This window comes from Ochlerotatus camptorhynchus, unplaced genomic scaffold, assembly GCF_037179485.1.
Source record: "Ochlerotatus camptorhynchus isolate MF236.1 unplaced genomic scaffold, CSIRO-AGI_Acam_v1.1 ptg000232l, whole genome shotgun sequence".
Classification (NCBI taxonomy): domain Eukaryota; kingdom Metazoa; phylum Arthropoda; class Insecta; order Diptera; family Culicidae; genus Ochlerotatus; species Ochlerotatus camptorhynchus.
Window position 1 is genome coordinate 2,262,639 of NW_027040722.1, and position 17,565 is coordinate 2,280,203.

Genomic DNA, 17,565 nt, shown 5'->3' on the forward strand with positions numbered 1-17,565 from the left:
TAAGGGCCCAGCGTCGCATGTGCGCGTAGTTTGCAAATTGTGAAAAATTCCGTTCGGAAATCGGATGTAAAGTGTGTTTTTTTTTTCTCCGATAAAAAAACATTTTCACTTGTGAAGACATTTTTTTTCTCGCTACTCATTCTGGATAGTACCATAGCAACATGGCAACGAACGCGAGCTTGGCCGTAGATAAATTGAATGATTTCAACTACGAGCTCTGGAAATTTCGTCAGGAGCTGGTGCTTTTGAAAGAGGGAGTGAGAAACGTTGTCGATGAGGAGAAGCCGGAAGTCCCTAACTCGTCCTGGATCTATAGAGATGGCAAGGCTCGGGCTCTGATCGGTCTCTCAATTGATGATGGCCAAACATGCCACGTCATGCATGCTGCCACAGCTCGCGAAATGTGGTTGTCACTGAAGAACTACCATGCCCGGTCATCGCTTGCCACGAAAATACATGTTTTGCGGAAGCTCTTCCGAATGTACTTACCGGAAGATGGAAATATGGCCGATCATTTGGCGCAAATCACGCAACTGGCCAACCGGCTGTCAAACATGGGAGATCCGCTGAAAGATTACTGGTTAGTTGCCATCATCCTGTCAAGTCTGAACGAGTCCTATGACAGTCTGATCACGGCTTTGGAAAGTCGTCCCGAAGCTGATCTGCAGTTGGAATTCGTGAAGGGGAAGTTGCTCGATGAGTGGAGGAAGCGTCTAGAAAAGTCCGGTGGAAGTGCTAGCGGCAGTAATGAAAAAGTGTTGAAAACGGAAGTGAACCAAAAGAAGCAAGAGAAGAAGAAAGAAAAAGTTTGCCATTATTGTGGTAAAGAAGGACATTTTCGACGGGACTGCCGGAAGCTGGAGTACGACAGGAAGAACAAAGAAAAAGAAAGTGCCAACAATCAGAAGGCGAACATAGTGGTCGAAAATGAAGAAGCTGACGAGGTGTGTCTGGTTGCTGGACTGCTCGGTGGTGATTCGGATGATGTTGTGTGGTGTCTAGACTCGGGAGCCACATCGCATATGACCAGTGATGCATCGCTTCTGGAAAAAACGTTACGAAGGTGAGTTCAACTATTGGCCTTGCTGATGGTAACAAGATCGCTGCGGCAGGGGTTGGTTCCAGCAGATTCCGTTCGCTGGATGGCAATGGTAAGAAGGTACCTGTGACTATCAAGCAAGTTTACTATGTTCCTGCGTTGGCTGGGAATCTACTGTCGGTAAGTAGATTGACCGATGAAGGATGTTCCGTATTGTTCAACAAAACCAGTTGTGAGATCCAGAAGAATGGGAAAGTTCTGCTTTGTGCTGAAAGAAGAGGCAATCTGTATCAGCTGAAAATCTATGTTCAGAAGGCGTTAAAAACGATGGCAGGCCACAACCAGAATTGTATTCATGTGTGGCATCGTCGTCTTGGCCATCGCGATAAGCAAGTGATTGATGAAAGAAGACGAAAGCTTGATCCGAAGGCAAGAAAGATGGTGTTTGTAGGATATGCTGATGGCAGGAAGGCGTATCGTTTTTGGACTCCACTACGAACCGTGTTACTATTAGTAGGGACGCAAAGTTCCTTGAACTAACTAATGGTACGCGCGAGCAGCTTGAAACAGAAGAAGTCGTTGATGAACCGATGTTCGAAGATCCTGAAGAAGTTTCGGAGCAAGAGGATGAAACCGATGACAGCAATTCGTTTCACAGTTCAGTCGAGAATGAACTTGCATTCGAGGAGTTTGAAGGAGACAAAAATCTAAGTCGATCATCTCGCGTCAACAAGGGAATTCCCCCACGTCGGCTACTTGAGAAGATTTTCTATGTCCAGGCTACAGATGATGAACCACAAAGTTTGCAAAAGGCATTGGCTGGCCCCGATGAATCGGAATGGCGAGCTGCGATGAAGGAGGAGCTAGAATCTCATGATAAAAATGGTACGTGGGAGCTAACAGAACTTCCAATCGGCCGCAAGGCGGTCGGCTGTAGATGGATCTACAAGATCAAAAGAGGTGCAAACGAAATCGTTAAGCATAAAGCTCGTTTAGTAGCTCAGGGCTACACGAAAAAGTACGGGAGGATTTTGAACAACCACCTGGCTTCATTGAGAAGGGTAAAGAACGACTTGTGTGCAGACTTCGTCGTAGCATCTATGGACTCAAGCAATCAGCCAGGTGCTGGAACCAGCGTTTACATAGCGTGTTGCAGAATTTGGGATTTACGCAAAGTGAAACGGATCAGTGCCTCTACACCAAAGTCGTTAATGCATTGAGAACCTACTAGCTGGTATATGTCGACGACATACTTGTCGCTTGCATAGAATCATTGGAGATTGGCCGAATGACCAAAGCTTCGAGTGAAAAGTTTGATATTACCGATTTAGGAGAGCCAAGCTTCTTCTTAGGCCTTTAGATCCAACGACTGAACGGGAAATATAGTATTTGCCTGGAGAGTTACATTGACAAAATCTCTGCTAGATTCGGACTACAAACTGCCAAGACTGCTAAGTGCCCAATGGATACTGGGTATGTTTCGTCGATGGATACTAGCTCACCATTCCTCGACAACACGGCCTATCGGAGTCTCGTAGGTGCCCTACTTTACGTCGCTGTGTGTGCTCGCCCAGACATAGCCGTGAGTGCGTCTATACTTGGTCGTAAGGTGTGTGCTCCTACTGAAAATGATTGGGTGGCGGCGAAGAGGGTGCTTCGTTACCTCAAATCAACGAAAGGTGCTAAGCTGGTGTACAAGAGCGATACTGAAGGACTACTAGGATTCTCGGATGCAGATTGGGCTGGTGACATCAGTACTCGTCGGTCGACAACGGGTTATGCCTTCCTCTATGCTGGAGGGGCGATTTGTTGGGGCAGCAGACTACAACACTGTGTCACACTCAGCTCAATGGAATCTGAGTAAGTGGCGCTTGGAGAGGCCAGTCAAGAGGTTGTCTGGTTGAGAAGACTGCTTAGTGACATGGGTGAAACTTTGGATGGACCGACATGTATTATGGAAGATAATCAAGGATGCATCCAGTTTGTGCAATCAGATCGAATCAGCCGTCGCTCAAAGCATATTGAGACAAAGGAGAGGTATGTTCGAGAGTTGTGCGACAGGGGATCTGTGCGACTTGAATATTGTCCCACTGAAGGGATGGTGGCTGACATGCTAACTAAGCCACTTGGAACTACAAAACTCAAGAAATTATCAGGATTGCTGGGACTGTCACAGACAAAGGACAGTGGCGGCACATGGTGAGGAGGAGTGTTGGAAAGTACACCACATCCCAACTAACATTTTCAGCTTTGTAAGCCAACTTTTCCAGCGTTGTGCTGTAAAGTAGTTGAAAAGAAGCTGTAGATACAGCTACAAGCAAAAGCTAGCAAAATATTTTTGGAGAGCGTTTACTCAACTTCTCACAACCATTATTCAATTTGTCAGTCGCACTGAATAACATCAGCCAATAAACGCTCATGTCACTTCTATACACACACTAATCAACTTTCAACTTGTAGCTGCAAAACAAAGCTAACAAAGTGAATATATTACTCATTTGATGGCTTCTACACAACCAACCACTCTTGCTGAATAACATAAACATCAAAAGTGCTTTTTCAACAACTAAACAACCTGTACTCATCTTATAAACTGTGTTAGAGCAACTTCGGAAGCATTTTCACAGTCAACTAGGTTTATTTTTAGATGTGTGCAGTTTTACAGCTTTTACTCTGCTCTTTTATAACTAGTCGGGAAAAGTGATTCATGTGTACTATTATAAAGCCTCTACTCAGCGATTTTGTTGTAGAAGCGAATGTTGATTTGTTTACATAAGTTCAAAGTGTTGGCGTAGCACAGTTGGTAGTGTCAAGGTTTGCCAATGAGGTCGTCTCGTGTTCGATTCCAGGTTCCGGTGCAGGGTAAATAATTTGGGGATGATTTGTAACTAATTTCGATTAATTTGATTCACAGCAAAATAAACTCAATAAATTCCTTCATATAAAAAATCGCAAACAGTATTTAACCCGGCTTCAAGAGAAAGCTGTGCAGTGATTATTGGATAACCGAGAAAAGGTTGAATAAGCGCCTTTCAAGTTCACATACAACTAAACAGCAGGATAACAGCTGTATAGAAGCGTTAATGGATATGCAATAAGAGCTTCTCCCGACCGTTCCAACAGCCATAAGTAGCTGACTAAGTTCGCCAGATTTGCTTGCATAGAGGTTGAGTAAAGGTTTCCTCATATTGTATAACATTTGAATACAGCTTGAGTTGAGGCTGTATAAATGAAATGAGTAAAGCGTTTACATTGCGAAAATTGTTAGTTGGGATGCCGTCTACACACGCAGAAAAATGGATTTTTGTTTCAGGGCCTAATGTATTTTGTTATTGATTCAAACGTATTGTATCCCTATTTCAACGAAACATATTTTTGAATCAACAAAATGGTTTTTAGAATCAACAAACAGATTAAAGGGTGTCCACGATGAAATTGCCACACTATGAAATTGCTCTAACTTTTTAACCGTTGGGTAGAATTTAATGAAAATTTGGGTGGATTTAGTTCATAGTGCATTATTTACATCCTGCAAGTTTTAAAGTCCTGTGATCAAAACTCGCGGAAATGGAGTCGAAAGAACAGCTCGTGCGTGATAAAATCTTGCGCATTCATCACGAGAACAAGGATCTCTCGCATCGTTCCATCGCTAAAACGTTGGGAATCGCGAATTCCACGGTGTCGCGAGTGATTAAGCGGTTCGAGGAACGGTTGACCACCGATCGGAAGCCCAGAAGTGAAGGAAAAAGTATTCCGTACAACACCAAAAATCACAACCGCGTAGTTGGGGCCTTCAACCGAAATCCGAACGCCTCCGTTAGGGATGTGGCTAAGAAGCTGCACCTAAGCCGAAGTTTTGTCCAGAAGGCCAAAACTAAGGCTGGGCTTCAAACGTTCAAGGTACAAAAGGCCCCTAATCGCGACGAGAAGCAGAACAAGTCCGCCAAAACCCGTGCCAGGAAGTTGTACCTCAACATGCTGACGAAAGTTGAATGCTGCATCATGGACGACGAAACATATGTGAAGGCCGACTTCAAACAGATCCCCGGCAACCTGTTTTTCACGGCCAAGGATAAGTTCAGCGTTCCGGAGCATGTCCGCACTCAGAAGATGTCCAAATTTGCGAAGAAATTCCTGGTTTGGCAAGCCATCTGCACGTGCGGGAAGCGGAGTGCACCTTTCGTGACCCAGGACACGATGAACGGACAGGTGTACATAAAAGAGTGCCTCCAGAAGCGGCTGCTTCCTCTCCTGAAGGCCCACAACGTCCCAACAATCTTCTGGCCGGATTTGGCCTCATGCCACTACTCCAAGGACGTGCTGAAGTGGTATGCGGACAATAAGGTCTATTTCGTGCCGAAAATGTTCAACCCTCCCAACACTCCGGAGCTCCGCCCCATCGAGAAGTACTGGGCGATTATGAAGCAGCACCTTCTTAAACGACCTAAGGTAGTGAAGACAGTCGAGGAACTGAAGAAAGTATGGGGTTTAAATGCAAAAAACGGTTGATTCACAGGTTGTGCAGAATCTTATGGCCGGGGTTAAGGCCAAGGTGCGGGCATTTGCGTATGGACTGTAAATAAAATACGAGTAAAATGGTAAAATGAAGTTTAATAGTTATTTTTCAATCCCTGAAAATTTGATGGCAATCGGATGAAAACTCGAATTTTGCGAATCAATTTTGTGTGTGGCAATTTCATCGTGGACACCCTTTATTGACTCTACAACCGGTTTGTTTATTCCAAAATATTTTTCTTTGAATTAACCGAATAATATATTTGAATCAATATCAACAATATATTAGGCCCTGAGCCAAAAATATATCCATTTGAATTTAAAAATCATTTCTCTGTGTGCATCAGTGCGTCCCTCGCACAACGACAACGTAGAGAGCAAACAAACTATGTTCTTTTGAAAAACGTATGATGCAACCAGAAGTTTATTTTCCGTCATTCTTCTAAAAGCGTGTAATTGAACCACATTGAAATAAAAACGTTGCTCGATAAATCTCGCCTTTAATAGTTGTTCAATATCCGATATTTCCCAACATGCCTCTCACGCCAAAGTTTCGAGTTCAAATCTCACCCCCGGACAAGTCACGAATAACCCAAGAGTGTTAAAGTGACTATAATAAAAAAAAAATTATGCACGGGCCCTAATGAAATTTCTAATAAAGTACCTCAATGTTTTGTTACGTTTTACGCCGTGGCGGTCCGATCACTAATCGAGCTAAAGGCGTAACACTGGAACTTCAAAGGTTAAAAAATATTGTTGGTGTTCATTTGTGTAGCAACAGATTCATTATTGGTTGATAACCAGGTAACCAACAACAAAATATCATTCGATCATATACCCTCCTAACTAACACCACTAGGCGATTAATAAAAACAGTGGGTTTGCTGAGCGTGCGCATGTTCAACGCCATGCTTCAGCCCAGTACCTCACCCAGTGTTTTTAATTCATTCCGCATCGTATGACGACGAACGCTGCACGGCAAGCAAAACTCGCTCGCCTTCTTCCTAGTCCGTCGATAAAAACAAAGTGATGCAGTGGTGAAAAGTTTAGTGTTGGAGAATTTACCAAACCGGAATCTTCTTGGGAAGTAGTGATTCTCATATTAGGTAAGTGTTGATAAAGTAAGGCAGAGAAACAATCAAAAAAACCTATATTGGAGAACACTATTAGAAATCCTCCTTGACCGTAGAGGTGCTGCTCGGTTGAACGTTGACGGAAGCGACGCCTATATTGCTGTGTGTGGTTTGGATCGGATCACGCGATTTTTACAATTTGCACCGCCAGTGAGTGGCACTCGATTTTTTTTATGATTGCTAATTAATCGCCGTTCCTGAATCGTGACGCTCACTACCGACACGTCACGGAAAGTGCAAAGTCGAATCTTAATAGAAATAGATGTTTGACTAATCTGCTGCCAGACCGCTCTAGGGTTACGTCAGTTTAGTGAAGAAGGTCATGTTTATTTTTGAGCTAATATCAAACATTGCTTAACGATTGTGAAATGACGCTCCGAAAAACAAGTGAATCGTCATACGAGAACATTTGTTTGGCTGCTGACTAATATCAGTTAATCGAAAAGCTATATAGAACCCTTATGCATCAGGGTTCGGATTTCATGTCATTCTCAGTTAATAAACTTTTCGGTTGCTATGCGTGTGTCTGTATGTTCGGTGCCTCAAGTGTTCAGGCTGAACTGAGGAAATGTAAGAGTGAAGGAAAAAAAAAGCCAATTTAAAGCGACTCCACTCCCGGTTTGTTGTGCTACTTGTTGATAATCGTTCTTGATAACGCGTTTGTATGGCTGTCATCCGGCTATATCAACTTCACGCATCCATGAAATTTCAAGTATAGGATGTCGTGTCTTTAAATTACTTTTAAAGAAAAAGTGAACATAAACCCCAATCATCATGAGGAGATCGTAGTGAGCTGTGCTCGAAGAGAGACTTAGAAAATTTTCAACCGTCAATTTTTGCTCCGTTTTTTCTAGACTTTTGTGTAGTTGTAATTAGTGTTCCTTCAACTATTTGCCACCCCAGAGTTCTTAAACCACTGATCATCTCGGAACCTAGCACCATTGTTTATTCTTTGTGGCTCTTTGTGTTCCTTACAAGTGGGTCAGATTCTCCGATTAGCAGCCTGAATCCATTCAGGCACAATTGTGCTTTCATCATCTGACTAATCAACTGATTGGCCATACAGGATTTTTGGTTCGCTTGTCCGATACTAAGAATAGGAAAACCTATTTTCGAACCCAGTCAACCAGCCGTTGAATATGGAGATCACTGTAACAAGACATCGTTCATGGATCAATTTGGTGAGTCCGTTGCAATTTATTCTGGTGCTAATAATTGGCAGGATCCAATATTGGACAGTTTGATGTTTATAAAGTACTATCAGTTAAAACTGTGTTTTTGAGATTTGTCTATATATATTCTTTGGTGCTTCCTACATCGGTTGCAGGACAGTGTTACCGATTTATATTGGATAATCCAAAGCTATGTTGATCATTATAACATTAAATTTTGAATAACAACCCTAATAAACAAATACCATAAACGAACTGTATCTCGGATAGGTAAACCATCCCACATAGGGTTTGGATGATACCCCGAACACGTCGTTAAGCTCTCTTTTATGGTTATTTTTATTAGGGAAATGATAAGACAATCTTATTCAAATGTCGTAATAATACCTCTGACCAAGGAAGAATGATTTATATAGTTTTCATAAAAGTTGACGATACAAATACTAATGAGGAAAGGAATTCCGCATTTCCTTTTCCCAAGTCCTTTTTCTCTCCTTCCCTTACCTTCTTCTCTTTTCAGAAAGCGAGTAATGGCGCTATAACCATATGCCATATAGGGCTAGGACAAGAGTTAGTGCTCAGGTCCCAACCGCTAGAAGAAAATGGTAGCGAGCAAGGGCGCTATAACCTAGGCGAATACAGCATTCCCTCCGTATAGGTTACGTCCGCACACCGCTCTCTGTTGTCCTTCGACTGAGGTCGGCTGGATCGATTGAGGGATGGCAGTGGGTTGGCGGTGCCGTCCACGCTTGTACGGAGGGAGGACTGTACGCTCGAACACAAGGGGTAAATACCTGTGTTCCATCCCAGGAGATCGGACAATCAAGGAGTGTACATTAACTTTCTTAGCTCTGTCACTCCCAACGATTTATATAGCCTATTTTCAAATCCTGCATACGGAGCGGTTGGTACGGTATGTCCCCGCTCTTTGATTACCTGTGGATTAAATGTTAACCACTGTCTATACTTATTAAGTAGACATGGTAAACATTCACTTCCACAAAAATTAACTTAACGCTACACAGTAGGCCTGGCCGCTTTATTGTTTGTTTCACATCCTTGATGTGCAGCATGCATTAATAATGACAAGAAAAATGATAGATGTATCGTTTTCCAGGATTCTTTCAAGTACTGGCTGTGTATGTGTAGACTAGACTAGACTAGACTAGACATAAACCCCAATCATCATGAGTCTTATATTGTTTAGAAACTACACATACGTACCTTTCAACAACGATCGTAAGATGCGACGTGATTAAAACATATTTATCAAGATGAAGATACGCCAAATCCTCTCTTTGTGATAAGAATTTGCAATAAACAATAAACCCTTCTAAGTTTCGTATGTTACAAACTTTCAGTTAATGTTTCAACCTGGTCCTGGTATTTTTACATAAATATTGATCAATTTTAAAGTGTCCTTTCTGTCCAATGTCAGAAAGTAAAATTAAAATAAGTTTAAAAATCGTAAAAATGTACTTTTTGATTGAATTTTTTAACAGTATTTGTTTTATTTTTGATGATCATTTGTGATTGTTTTTCAGTGTGTATTTTTTATGAAACTACAACTTTGTCTCCAGACATCATTTCGATTAGATGAACCGTTTTCGTGTTGATTAAAAAATATAAAATAGGGGAAACAGTCCTATTATTGGGGCACGTTAGAAGCGTTAGAAGCCTATTGTACAATAGACTTTTAACGCTTCTACCGTACCGCAATAATAGGACTGTTTCCCCTACACAATTTTGAAAAAATGGCCAATATTCAGCACAAACTTGGTTCATTTCCCCTAGCGAACAATAATTATTATGCACGTTTGATCAAGTTGAAGGAAAATGAAAGGGGGATTTATTTGATTGAATTTGTTCGAACACTTTTCGATTCAATAAAATTGAGCGAACGGGAATCACCAAGCTTACGAACGATTATTACGATTCGTGGAAGTTGGAAGTCGAGTTTCTGTTAGTGAGAGAGGAACTTTGGCGGTACGTCTCGCCGGGAGTGAAGCCGGAAGCGGCTGCGAACGGTGCAAATGTGGCGGTGCTGACTACCTGGGACGATGAAGACCAGAAAGTGCGCGCAACGATCGGACTGCGACAAGAAGTCACCACGGGCACATTCGAAATGCGAATTCCGCGAAGGCAGTGTGGGACAATTCGGAGCGGCAGAAGAACACGCTCACATCCAAAGTGCATTTGCTCAAACGGATCTGCGACATGAATTACCACGATGGTGACCACATCGAAGAGCACCTGATGGAGTTTGAGGATTTGTTCGAAAAGCTGGCCAATACTGGAACAAAGCTAGACGAAGATCTCCAGGTGATTCTAGTGTTTCGAAGTTTGCCAAATTCGTTCGACGCTCTAAGGACAACATTGGAGAACATATCCGGGGACGATTTGACACTGCAATTAGTGAACGGGAAAATTATAGAACGAAGCAGGTGCCAGCAGTTCTGCAGGGGGCGAAAACAAAGAACAGAAGAAGATGAAGCAGCAAGCGAAGTGCAAGAATTCGCGTTTAGTGCTAGCGAAAGTGCGGCTGAAGACTGGATTGTAGATTCCGGTGCGAGTTCGCACATGTGTGCAAATCGCATGTTTTTTGTGTCGCTCGATGGCAAGCGAGCAGTGGTGAAAGGTGTCGGATCGTGTATGATTTGTTGCTATGACTATGGTAAAAATAGTATTGCAAAATGTATGGTTTCAAAACAGTTACCACGATACTCTGTCCAACTTCATCATAAATTTTCTCGAAATGGCGGATATGTTACTTTAAGTTGATCTATAGACGATTGAATTTCAGGATGGAACTGATATGCGATTTTGTTGCATGATGGGACAAACTGACTTGATGTTGTTTTCACATTTTTCATGATCAGAGTCCATAGTTTTATCGCATAATATGAAAGTAGACGCCAATTGATAGTGGATAGCGTTGTTATATGAGACTGATATGCGATTATTCATAGGCAGTCTAGTATTTGTATATCCAATCTAGATTCCGCGCTAAAACTGTGACATCTCTCCAAAACTGAGACACGATCCTTCAAAAACTGGATGGTATTCTCGTAAGTGGGAAGCTCACCTCTTCGTATCGTAGACTCCCACAGTTTCTTCGTTGTAGTATCCAGGACTTGGGCGATCAAGTGCATGACGATGGGTTCCGAAATTCCAGTGAATTCTTGGTTAAGGAACTTAAGATTCTCCACATGACCACTGATAGTCTCGACCAGCGCCCTCAGCTCAGAAAAATCCTCCTTCGACAATTTTGTCACTCCTAGTAAGCCAGCGATATGGATATCGATCGTGCGAGGAGGAGCAATGTGAGGCACATTTTGCTGCAACCTATCGCCGAGATGATAGTGGTCGTTATATCGTACAACATCCATTGAAGGACATCGCTTCGCAGCTTTCAAATTCTCGTTCCATGGCCCTGCGAAGATTTTACGTGCTCGAATCGAAGCTACAACACCATCCAGATTTGAAAGCACAGTATGATGCCTTCCAGGACGAATATGAGGAGCTCGGACACTGTCGGGAGGTGAAGGAATGCGATGACCCACCTGGATTGCAGACGTGGTACCTTCCCCACCACGCAGTTCTGCGCCCTTCGAACACGAGGACAAAATGCCGAGTAGTTGTTGATGCGTCGGCAAAGGTCTCCGGGTTGTCCCTAACCGACGTCATGATGACAGGATCCACCGTACAGAGCGATTTGCTGTCAATAATTCTCCGTTTTTTAATACGATACGTTTTGAGTGCAGATGTAGCAAAAATGTTTCGTCAGATGTTGTTGGACCTCGTCTTCACTGTATTTCACCGTATTTTTTGGCGGAAGTCACCTCAGGACCCATTGCGTGTTCTCGAGCTAACGACAGTGACATGGTACGACCATAGAGGTAACTCTAAAACCAGAAGGCTCCGAAGAAATGTGCTAATTTTTTTGGCTCAGCTCTGGTACTATCTTCGATCCCAAGCTAATCGATTCACCCCTCGAAACATAGAAAAATCCACGAACCCCTGATTTTATCTGTCAAACGTTCATAGCGAATCAAAACAAACATAGTGTAGTACTAGAATTCCGACAAGAATGGTATACGTTAATCGTTTGCTTGGGACCAATAGGCTAGTCAAGTAGTGAGCCAATTTCAAATCGATAGTTTCGTATTGATTGTTGGTACGACGGCGGACGAGACAAGTACCCTCTCGCCTCAGTACTAGTAGAAAAGAACTTCTACATAGACGATGCACTTTTTGGTTCCGACGACTTTCAAGAAGCGTGTGAACTTCGAGACCAGTTGAAAGATTTACTGCAGTTCGGTGGAATGCATCTCCATAAGTGGTCTTCCAACAATGAAAGGCTTCTGTCCTCCATTCCTAGTGAAGACAAAGATCAATATGTTTCAATTGGCGATAGTGGCATCAACGAGGTCATCAAGACATTGGGATTGATATGGAATACATCAACTGACGAATTTTTGTTTCGATCACAGTCTCCAAATAGAATCTCCAGACCCACAAAGAGACAAGTTGTCGTGTACGTTAGGTCAATCTTGTCAAATGGCAGAGCATCAATGAGATTGGTCAGTGCGAAGTCTAAAATTGCACCTAGCACGCCATTGACTTCTTCTAACGAGAATAGTTACTAAGGTTCAAGAAGCTTTAGAGATGAACTTCAAGTCAACAATCCTCTGGTCCGATAGCCAGGTTGTACTGGCATGGTTACGCAGACCACTTACCAGCCTACAGGTATTTGTTCAGCACAGAGTTGCCGAGATTACGTCCAACAGCCATTTTGTTTGGAAATACGTTCGCACTGACCAGAATCCACCGGATACTGTGTCACGAGGACAATCTGCCTAGGAGTTAGCTGGAATTGACCACACTTTTTACGCACCGTCGACTACATGGAAGAGAAGATAGCTACGCTGAATGAGTGCGAAATTCCTGAACTATGAAATTAATTGTACGCATTACCGGTGATGAACTACGACGAGTTTCCATTGTTGACGAAGTTTAATTCATTTAGAAAGTCTCAACGAATCGTGGCATACCTGTTACGCTTCATAACGAACGCTAGAAATAAGAAGGATCGACTGTTATCTCCGCACCACGCCATATCGGAGCTTCGGGCGGCATCGAATTTGAACGTAGGAGCTGTTCAGCACCAGGAGTTTGCCAAAGAAGTCGAGTGTATTAGGTCGGGAGAATCCAACCACCGTCTTAACAGCTTGACGCTGTTTCTAGACAATGATTTGCTGAGGGTAGGCGGTCGAATCAGCCAGTCCCAACTACCATTTGAAGTGAAACATCAGCTGATATTACCTGACAAAAGTCCCGTAGTTCGTGGTTTAATTGCTGATATCCACCTAGAAAACCTACATGCCGGATGCAGCAGCGTTCAATATGCTATGAGACAACAGTTTCGGTTGATTAATGCGAGATCTACAATCAGAAAGGTGTTACGAGGCTGTGTCACTTGCTTTAGGGCAAAACCCACTACAATTGATCAACAGATGGGAGATTTACCGTCCTACCGCATTTCCCCGGCCAAAGCCTTCAAGAGAGTCGGACTTGATTTTGCGGGCCCGATTTATGTCAAGCAGTCAGTGCGTAAGGCTACTCCAGTGAAGGGCTACATATGCGTTTTTATATGTATGGTCACGAAGGCCATACATTTGGAAGCTGTGGAAGATTTGTCTGCTGATTCGTGTCTGGCTGCATTTCAGCGCTTTGTGTCCAGACGAGAATTTCCGGAAAAAGTGTTCAACGGTAATGGAACGAATTTCATCGGAGCCAGGTCTGCGTTGCGGGATCTGTATCGACTCTTCAAGGAGGAAACTACCCAAAATAAGATTTTTGAGTATTGTCAAGCAAAGCAGATCAACTGGAATACGATCCCACCAAATGCACCACATTTCGGTGGTCTTTGGGAGGCTGGAGTAAAGAGCAGTGCTGAAGAAGGCTTACCAAACTACATCACTAACGCTTTTCGAACTTTCCACCCTGTTATGCCAGATTCTATCTTCGAACTTTGTATTCTCCATCAAGTGACCCGTTGGAACCTGAAGTACTGACTCCTGGTCATTTTATTATCAACCTTCCGCTCTTGGCAGTTCCCGAACCATCAGTCTTGGATATACCGAATAACCGCTTATCTCACTGGCAGCACATTCAAAAGTTACGCGAGCACTTCTGGAAGCGCTGGTCGCGAGAGTATGTCACCGAAATGCAAGTGAGAGGAAAGTGGACGAAGCAATAGGCGAACGTTCGACCTGGAATTATCGTTGTGCTAAAAGAAGATAATCTTCCCCCTCAATGTTGGAGACTGGGAAGAGTGGTGAATGTCTATCCTGGAGCGGACAATTTAGTAAGAGTGGTAGATGTCAAAACGAAGACAGGTACATTCAAACGACCTTTACCTATAGCCGATAATGACCTTACTTCCACTTTTTGCCTGTGGGAGTATGTTCAGTTCACCAACAACCGAACTGAAGAAGAAGCATCGTCTAGCAGTGAGCAGGAAATGTATTACTAACGCCCGCCCCTTTTGCAAAGTGTCCATCGTAGCTCGAACAATATTCATAAAGCGAAAGCTTGAACTCAGTATTTCTTGTAAATATAACTTATTGATTTTTTCAAGATTTCTGTCTGAAAAGGGATATTAAATTTTAATTTTGTGGAGATTTTGAAGTTTACTCTAAAACATATAAATTAGGAACCCACACTTGATCCTGATTTTAAGATCACAAGCTAGAATACTTTTCTTTAAATTTCTATAAATCGAAACTCTACTCCGGTGACACATGTCCTTGAAACACATAACCTGTTACAGCACAATCTATATCTTTCTCACCCAGACCTCATCCCATCCAACAGCAGCAGCAGCACAAATCCCCTACTCCCCCTACCTTCATATTTCTCACAGCTAATTCACGTAATCACATCTCATCTGCAGCGGTGCATCGTGATGGAATAACTTTCCAATTATCCCATTCCACAGGAATCCAACAATGTTCGGTTCACCACAGTCCGAGTGGACACGAACGTTCGCCAGCATCAAGGCGGCCCACGATGACGCCTACCGTATCATCGAGCGGGCCATCAAATTCGAGGAACGGGAACGACCCGACTTGGCCCTGAAGGACTACAAGGACGGTATACGGACCATTGATGAAGCGTTGACAATCCCGGTGGAAATTCCGGACAACTTCCAGAAGGATGAAAGCTGGAACAAGGCTGTTAAGATGATTCACAAGATGAAGTGTACCCGCGGAGAGGTGTTGCAGCGGATTGGGCAGATTGGTAGCACGATGGATCAGCAGGAAGCGGAAGCAACCAAGAATGGAAACTTGGCGGCTGGTGGAAGTGGCGATACGTTGAGACCTAGAACCTATACGGAGCTGGCGCAGGCTTTGAGGGAAATGCAGTGCAGCAGCGATCAGATCGGGGCGCAGAATAGTTTGGAATTGCTCTTTTCCTGCGATGGGGTGAAAATGTACTACATCGAACCGGATGGAGTGGTGTCGAGAACTTTGGAAGATTCCACCCTGAGAATCGTGCGTATTGAAAAGGACGACGTCAAGAAGCTGGAGAGTACCGTTTTCCTGCAGGTAAGCTGATGGGCTGTAAAGTAGATTATTTCAAATTTTGATTTTTCTTCTCTCACTTCAGATCATTCCAACATCGGTTTCCACAAGGATAGAAAACGCAGAGGAGTCGTTGGACCAAGCAGTGGAAGCGGTGGAAGGCGTCGTTGTCGTCAGCCCTGTTGAAGAATATCATGCAGTGGATCCTTCCTTCATCTACCCACTGATTCCGGGAGTGTCGCCGTGCTACAGGACCGAGTATGGAGCATTCATTATTCCGGATCTGACAACAGACTACGGAAGAACCATTGGATTAGTTGTTCCTCCCGATGCGGATGATATCGTGTTGGAAATCTTCATCGCTTTCCTTCACGGGATTGTCACCCAAGGTGGAGCGGTTCGTTTCGGAGTTTCACGTGAGAAACGGAGCACAAGTGCCACCGTTTCGGCCAACATCATCAAAGGAGCTTTTTACATGTCCCAGGGACTGGTCAAAGGGGCCGAGAAAACAGGGGAGTTCATTTCCTACAGCACCCCTTATCTAATCTCGAAAATTCGGAAATCTCCCGAGGAAGCCCCTGCTCAAGTTCCTAGCAACGTCAAAACGGGTATCGAAATAGCTAAATCTGTTACCGGTACGGCGGTGAACGTTACCAGTTACGTTGCGGGAAAAGTCGGAAGTGCTACCATGGCCCTGGGCCGGTTTCTGGCTCCCCACATTCAAAAACATGGCTCCGATCTTCTATCGTACAGTACCGGCATAAGTGCGGAGGATGCCTCGGAGAAAGTTCACGGTGCACTGACCATTTGCGCCGGAGCAGTCGAAGGCTTCGGAACTGTTTATTCCGGATTGGAAAAGTCGGCATCCATCCTGGGCGGTAGCTTGAGCAATAGTACCGTGCAAATTGTACAGCACAAGTACGGACCGGACGCCGGGCAGGTGGTGGGCAGCTCACTGGATACGGTGGGTAACGTAATAAACGTGAGCCATAATATGAACTACATTACTCCGAAGGGAATCGCCAAGCGGACCGCGAAGAATGCAGGGAAAGCGCTGGTCGCCGGTTATAGGCCTGCAATTCCGGAGGTGGACGGTGCCGCAGCTGGAGAAGGACCGTCCACTAGTGGAGTGGTTACATCGCAGCAACGCGTTGTACCGGCGGCGGTTTTGTACCCGGATCTATCCGGATTGGCGAAGGAGGTTCAAAAGGCGGGTAAAATGGATGATTGTTAGGTTATGGGAATAGCATTGATAGGAATCTCAGATTTAGATATTTTAGTGTGGACCTGAAATGAATCTCATCTCCTCCAATACAATAATTTTCCGATAGTGGTAACCGTTGATGCTGGATATCTTAAAAACTTAGAGATACATTGTTATAGGGAACAACAAATCCGAGCACTGGATATTTTTAGGATTGTTGCATTTTGATCGAATAGAAGAAGAGCTTTTATAATAAAGGTAGTTATTTTAGCTACACGGTAACCGCAAAATACTCAATAATTAATATAAAGTATGCATTTTTGAGAAAAAAATATGAATAACTTTTACTCATTTATACGTACAATTTTACTCATTTTATGCGTACTCCGAGATATGCATGCTTTATACTCATTATTGTGTATTTTGTGGTTACCGTGTGAACTTATAAACTTGTCGAATGGAAATATTATTCATCTACTGTGAAGTGCCGTAATTTCGCGCGGCGCCTTACTCCGCTCATTTTGCCAACATTTGGTATTGCATTGAGAAGTTTTCTTAATTTATATTTTCTCATACACTAGTCAATAATAGGGGTAAGAGGGGCATAATGAACATATTCAGCTCAATTGAAAATATCCACACAGAAATATTACACATGTTTTTAGGATTGGAAATTGCGCGAAATTATGGTACTTTACGGTACATACTTGCCACATCGAACTCTCAAAGTAAGGCCGATTCAAATATAACGACTACTGTTGAGGTGGTGGGAAGGTCGTAGAATTTGAAACAGTATATGTAATAAGTATGGGAAAATGCGGGAATAAAAAAGAATAAAAATTTGTGGACGTCATACTTGAATCGAGCCTATAGTATTCATGCTAATAATGACAACTGTCACGTACCTACTATC

At 43.4% G+C, this 17,565-nt stretch overlaps 3 protein-coding genes across 4 annotated transcripts in view; 2 read left to right on the plus strand and 1 right to left on the minus strand.

The window, feature by feature from the left end:
* LOC135704222 (cytoplasmic 60S subunit biogenesis factor ZNF622) overlaps window positions 1–17,565 on the plus strand; it is a 530,133-nt gene that overhangs the window by 506,550 nt on the left and 6,018 nt on the right. The window lies entirely within an intron of this gene.
* The window catches only part of slmb (beta-transducin repeat containing E3 ubiquitin protein ligase slmb), a 376,498-nt gene that overhangs the window by 198,538 nt on the left and 160,395 nt on the right, over window positions 1–17,565 (minus strand). The gene's annotated exons all lie outside the window — the stretch shown is intronic.
* Window positions 6,536–16,971, plus strand: spartin. 2 transcript variants are annotated; one of them, XM_065225580.1, is made up of 3 exons: window positions 6,536–6,660; window positions 14,863–15,472; window positions 15,534–16,971. In XM_065225580.1, exons 2-3 carry the CDS (start codon window positions 14,873–14,875, stop codon window positions 16,680–16,682), a joined length of 1,749 nt encoding a protein of 582 aa, XP_065081652.1. In that variant the 5' UTR covers window positions 6,536–6,660; window positions 14,863–14,872; the 3' UTR covers window positions 16,683–16,971. The 2 variants fall into 2 exon arrangements, with proteins under 2 accessions (XP_065081652.1, XP_065081653.1); XM_065225581.1 differs by lacking the exon at window positions 6,536–6,660 and adding an exon at window positions 7,286–7,399.

Coding starts and splice junctions, on each gene's coding strand:
- spartin (XM_065225580.1), top strand. CDS start 14,873: ATGTTCGGTTCACCACAGTCCGAGTGGACACGAACGTTCGCCAGCATC. Junction 15,473..15,533: donor AGAGTACCGTTTTCCTGCAG/GTAAGCTGATGG, acceptor CTCTCACTTCAG/ATCATTCCAACATCGGTTTC.